The 6,017-nt window shown below is 45.1% G+C and overlaps 1 protein-coding gene across 1 annotated transcript in view; it reads right to left on the minus strand.

Moving 5' to 3' along the window:
* Positions 1-222: 222 nt before the first annotated feature.
* GINS3 (GINS complex subunit 3) overlaps positions 223-6,017 on the minus strand; it is a 48,868-nt gene continuing 43,073 nt past the window's right edge. The window contains exons 7-8 of the mRNA XM_035025088.1: positions 4,245-4,478; positions 223-2,643 (exon numbers count right to left, since the gene is read on the minus strand). Of these exons, the coding sequence (XP_034880979.1) occupies positions 2,413-2,643; positions 4,245-4,478 (465 nt within the window). The 3' untranslated portion in view covers positions 223-2,412. The remainder of the gene's footprint in view (positions 2,644-4,244; positions 4,479-6,017) is intronic.

Below are 6,017 nucleotides of genomic sequence, written 5' to 3' on the forward strand. Positions count from 1 at the left end.
GGCAGGGCCAAGGAGGCACCCAGGTTTTTGTCCTGTGCAACAGGGAAGGATGGCATTGTCAGAAACAGAGAAGAGAAAGATTATAGGAGGAGCAGACTAAGGAAGATCAGCTCCATTTCAGCCATGTTAGGTCAGATGTTGAAATAGAAATGTCAAACAGGTGGCTGGATCCAAGTCTGGAGTTGGAGGGAGGGTCTGAGCTGGAGATCAAATTTCGGGCAGTCAACAGCACATAGATGGTATTTAAAGCTTGAGATAGGAGATGCTTTCGGAAGTGAGAACGGCTAGGAGAGACCCGAGGACTGAGCCTGGGGCTGTCCAAAGTTCAGAGGTCAAAGAGAGCAGGAGGGATGGACTCAGGAGACCAAGACTTGCCCCACTCCCCTGGCAGCCCAGATGATCCCAGGGAAAAACCTGAATATGGTGAGGTCTTTGCATATAACTAAGACCAGAGTTACCCGGGAACAGAGCCTTAGGGGGGAAGGATACACATTTCCCCACTTGATTTAAGAGCAATTTGTTATTTGAGTCATTTGTGGACTTGTTTTGAAATATTCACCTCTCTGAAGGGATCAAATAGTAATCTATAAGCCTAATTTGGGGAGGACTGCAGGGTAGAGGGGCAGTAATTGAAAGACTTAAAGGCAACCTTGTAACTGGAAATAGGTTTCAAAAGCTACTTATAATAATCTGTTCAAAATGTAAAACAGGGAATAAATTCTACACATGCATACCCACTTATTCCCGGCATGTGACTCCTGCACAATTTTTTTTTTCCCAATAAGAGAAAAAAATGGCAGCAGCCTTAGGATAGACTTTAATACAAAGCTATCTGTGAAAACAGTGAATCCCAAATGAAATAATACGCTTTTCTCATTCTGACTATGAATCGTGCCCGGGGCCCTGGCTATATGTCAATGCTGTGCTAGCGATGGAAGGCCCACCTTTCTGGAACACATCTCATCCCTACAGAGGACGTCCCTCATATTCATGAGTCTGGTGCAAACAAAAGAGCAGCCACTAAAACATGGATTTAGTTGTGCATTATTGCCGGATACGATCAAAGACAAAATTCTCTGATCACTTTTGTCTGATCATCTGTAGTACTCAAGTTACAGAAATAGTACTTGTACAGAATGTATTCATGTGCAAAACGGATCATTTATTTAGCACCAAAATCAAATTATAAAAACATTGGTTCCATCTTGAAACATGCATTTTAAAAATTCTAAGTTTGCAGGGAGACATCTGCACAATCTGGATCCCCAAATCCCTCTATAATTTCTAATGACAAAGACAACTGTCACTCATTGTGGGACGTCAACGCGGAGACAACGACCCTTTGAACGGGGTGGCCTGCAGGGAATGAGGCTTCTTACTCAGCCCCAGGTTTCTGCCTTGATCTCCAGGGAAGAGCTCTGTGCTTGCTGAAACAGATCCTCAGTAAATGGTGAGGAATCCTCCAGGTAATAACGCTGCTGAATTTACTGAAGAGGAAAAACATCGTCAAGGTCTCCTGCCTACTTACATTTGCCATGTGAAGCTTCTCGAACGGGGCCCTTCCTAACCAGCCACCCTAAAGTCCAGCTTTCAGTGTAAGAAGGGCTGGTTAACACCCTTTAATAACTACTTTGTGATTCCAAATGACTCCCTGGCAGCTTTTCTAGGGAGGGAAGGAACTGCTGGGCAGGTGGCTCTGAAGATCTCCAGACAAAAGCCAGACTTGGGTTAACCATTTCCCATCCAGGCTGACTGCAGAGATCTGTGACGTCCAGACCCCAAAGCCCCGATGACAGACGAGGAAAGCAATGCTTTCCCTTTAGTAAAAGCCTCGCCACTCATCTGCCTTCTCCTTTTTCTTCTTTATTCTTGGCAACTGTCTTTGGAAATTGGGGTAACTCCCCACAGGCAGGGGACACAAGTAAGGCCGGCATCCTGGGAGTGCTGTCCTCTGAGCACCCACGAGGAAGATGGGGCAGTTAAGCTCCAGAGAACATTTGTGAGCAGGCGGAGATAGCCCATTTGTACCTGTCCTTTGGAGCTAGTGAAACTGGACATTGGAGGCTGTCACACTCCCGGGGACAAGAAATCCCAGTTCCAACTGTACTTCGATGCAGGTATTAACCATCCTTCTTTATGAAGGACTTTGGTGTCTCCCCGGCTGGGGGTTCATGGGGTAAATAGGCCTGGGCTGTGGGTCAGCAGGGTGGGACAGTCTCATGTGCCTTATAGGCCAGGGACATCCTCCGGCACGTCCTTCCCCAACCAGATGGTACCACTTCCGGGACGGCTGAGGGAAATAAGTCAGGACATGGGACATGGTTCTGGTCCTATACAAGGTCAACGAGGCTCCTATCAAGGACACACAGGGTGTTTCCCTCCAGTGGGAGCACTTCTGTGTTCTTCTGGCCTTCAGTTGTCCATGTCAGTGAGTTTTCTCTTCTTATAGTTCTGAACGAGGCTGGAGGCTGTGATCTGAGAAGCCTGCCCCTTCTCCCAACACTGGAAGTCGTTCAGTCCTTTCTGTCCTGTTTGAAACAAGCCCCTCTCCATCTCATCCAGCCTGGCCACCAGTGCCGAAGTGTCTTCATTGTAAGCATTCTGGGAGGAGTCCATGATGCGGCGAAAGCGTCCAATGAATGTCTGAAGGAGAAGGGAGTGAGAGAATTCAGATCCGTTCTTACCCCTGAACCTTTTCGTTTTAAAGATTTTATTTCTAAGTAATCTCTACACCAAGTTCAAGTGGGGCTTGCTCGATCTCACAACCCTGAAATCAAGGGTCGCATGCTCCACCGACTGAGCCAGCCAGGCGCACCATCCCTGAACACTTAGATGTCACGGAGGGAAAGACTTTGGTGTAGGACTCAGTCGGAAGGTCTGAGGTGCCTTTACCACTCGAGGAAGTTATTTCACGTCACCATGCCTCGATTTCCCCGTCTGTGAAATGGACTGTTAGGAAAATCCAAGGGGTTGTTAGGGAAACCAATGAAGGAACACACGCAGAGCATCTTGCAAATGGCTGGCAAGAGGAAGCTCCTTGAAAAGCATTACGCGTTATTGTTATTAGTGACAAAGGCCATAATAATGTACTGTGACTCGTGCAGGTTTCAACAGAGAAGACTCCTGATCTAAGTGAACGCATTTTCTACTTTTTTCAGTCTGAGAGCAGGACAGAGACACATGTGATCTAGGGGTGTCACTCTACCCCAGGGCTCCGAGACCAAGCCATGAGCCCCGGCTTCAGTTTCTTCCACTGCCTCATGGTGACGTCACCTTATGTATAAACAACTTTATAGGACTTCAAAGCAGTGATGGGAAAAGAAAACGTGGAACTCACTAGCAAAGGGCAGTGTTCCAGTTCAAGAACATGTCCTGGAGACATTGTAAGACAAATGAGTCTTTCTCATTTTTAGCTTTCTGCTCACAAGAGTTTCCTAAGCTCCAACGGTCTATAGTCTGTGTACTGGCTTCCTTATCTGAATGGAGAGCAATGAAGTTTTTCTTAACTATCCACATTAAAAACCACCGGTACACATTACCCCAATTAAGCCTTGAGCCTGATGGAAAGCATGTGCACGATCTAGGGAGAAAATGTGTCTTCAGCCACCAGTGCTTATAAAGCTAGAAATGAGGGAGTAAAACAGGTAGAAAAGGTGGTCTCTTCTCATATTAGCAGAATAAAAAGTTAAAATAAGGTCATATCGTAAAGGATGGTACTATGTGTATAACACTGTCTTGTCCATAACATAAGAACATAACAGTAATAGATACCATTTATGAAATAGCACAACGTAATCTCACTGTGGTGCGATAATTTTGGTGCTATTATATCTCCACTTAACAGGTGAAAAATTGAGAAGCCTAGAGAGGTCAAGCAGCTTGACCAAATGACACCCGTCTTAACCCCAGAGCAAGCAACATGCGCATTCCTGACAGGAGCCCTCAGGCCCGTCCCGGGGCTGGGCTGGTGCATTTGCGTGCCCATCCCCTGTGATCAACCATCATCCCTTTCTTATTTCTAGGACTTCCTGTTGGTCCCAACTCTAAACAAGCAAATATGAAGAGCTGCAGACCAATCATTTTTAAGTATGTATAAACCCAGTCTAATTGTCGGCTGATGTGGAAAAACGAATAAACTAATTGTATAAATGATACTCTTCCCTGGGGAACAGTGAAGTCTGCTGGCTGCCACATGGGCTCCTGGCGCGCGTGCAGGGCCCTAGGTTTTCAGGTCAATCACTTGCCTGCAGGAGACACTGGGAAATGTCTGCATTCTCTGGACTGTCGAAATGCAGGAGCTGGGAGCCAAACCCATAGAAATGGGGCCCCAGCTTGTGGAGGTCCACCACATTGGCATCAGCACTGAACACCGTCCTCCAACCTTGTTGGTAGATCTTGGGAAGTTCCACAGAAAGGATCCGCCGCTTGTTGTCAAAAAGTCCCTTTGTCAGCCACAAGGGGAGTTCAAGCTTTGAGCCCTGCGTCAGACAAGAATGCCAGTTTTAACGATAAATCACATAGTAAACGTGTGCAGCAGAAAGGAAATACACATGCCCTGGGCAAATATCAGTGGTGCCTATTCTATTTGGGGGCAGGGCTATCACACGCATAAGATCTAGTTGTGAGCTGAAAAACTGAAGTTTTATGTCATGATGGAATGGTGAGAGAAATGGATTTATTCAACAAAAGCATAGTACAGAACAAAAATGTGGTATAAAGGGAAAGTTTTCTTTTTTTTTTTTTTTTAGATTTTATTTATTTATTTATTAGAGAGCGAGCAAGAGAGAAACAGCATGAGAGAGGAGAGGGTCAGAGGGAGAAGCAGGCTCCCCGCCGAGCTGGGAGCCCGATATGGGACTCGATCCCAGGACCCTGGGATCATGACCTGAGCCGAAGGCAGTCGCTTAACCAACTGAGCCACCCAGGCGCCCAAGGGAAAGTTTTCTAACTCACATAAATAAAAACTTCCAATTGCAGACACTTCAGAAATATAATAAACATTTCTGCTTTCTTTGAATATTCAATATCTATTCCTCATATACACTTATTGGGGCCTACTGTGTGCTAAGAAGCACCACCCTGGGTGCTGGGGGCTATAAGGAAAAACAGGATCAGCCTGAGCTCAGACCACAGCTCCTCTGTATCCCACTTCAGAGATGGCAGAAAAGATAAATCTCTCTAAATTTTTAAAGCCTTAACAGAATTGGAAAATATGATGAGGTAGCCACGACCAACCAGAAATTAAGAGAAATATCCAAAAAAATAAAAGTCAAACCTAACTAAGTTGAAAGAGGTAACAACAGCATAGAACTCTCACAAAGCAGAACTATCGCAAAAGGTGGACTCAGCTTTGCAGTGTGTGTGAGCAGAGCTTTTAGCCAACCTCCCAGGGCTGGGGAGACAAATGTTGAGTTCAAGGCTGCCAAACCAGCCAGAACATAAGGGACCAAGATTTGAAAAAAAAAGGATAGAGAGACAATTAAGTCCAATTTCTGTATCAAATATCAAGAGTAATTAGGTACCAACTTTAAAATAAATTTTAAAAAATCAAATGGAAATTCCAGATCTGAGAAATCCAAGAATTGAACTTTAAGAACTCAATGCGGGGGAAGGGCACCTGGGTGGCTCAGTCGCTTAAGCATCCGACTCTTGATTTCAGCTCAGGTCATGATCTCAGGGCTCAGGTCATGATCTCAGGGCTCAGGTCATGATCTCAGGGTCATGAGACTGAGCCGCCCATTGGGATTCTCTCTCTCCCTCTGCCCCTCCCCACTTAAAAAAAAGAAGAACTCAATAGATTAAGTCACATTTGACTGGCTTACCAGATTTGACACAGATAGAGGGTCATGAATTGAAAAAAGGGTGAATAGAAAATATCCAACTGAAGCATAGAAAGAAAATACAGAAAAGAGCATGAGAAGTCGACTATGGAATATGGAAGAAAGGAAAGAAAGGAAAGAAAGGAAAGAAAAAGAAAGAAAGAAAGAAAGAAAGAAAGAAAGAAAGAAAGAAAGAAA

Source organism: Mirounga leonina, unplaced genomic scaffold (assembly GCF_011800145.1).
Source record: "Mirounga leonina isolate KUSES-001 unplaced genomic scaffold, KU_Mleo_1.0 Mir_180, whole genome shotgun sequence".
Classification (NCBI taxonomy): domain Eukaryota; kingdom Metazoa; phylum Chordata; class Mammalia; order Carnivora; family Phocidae; genus Mirounga; species Mirounga leonina.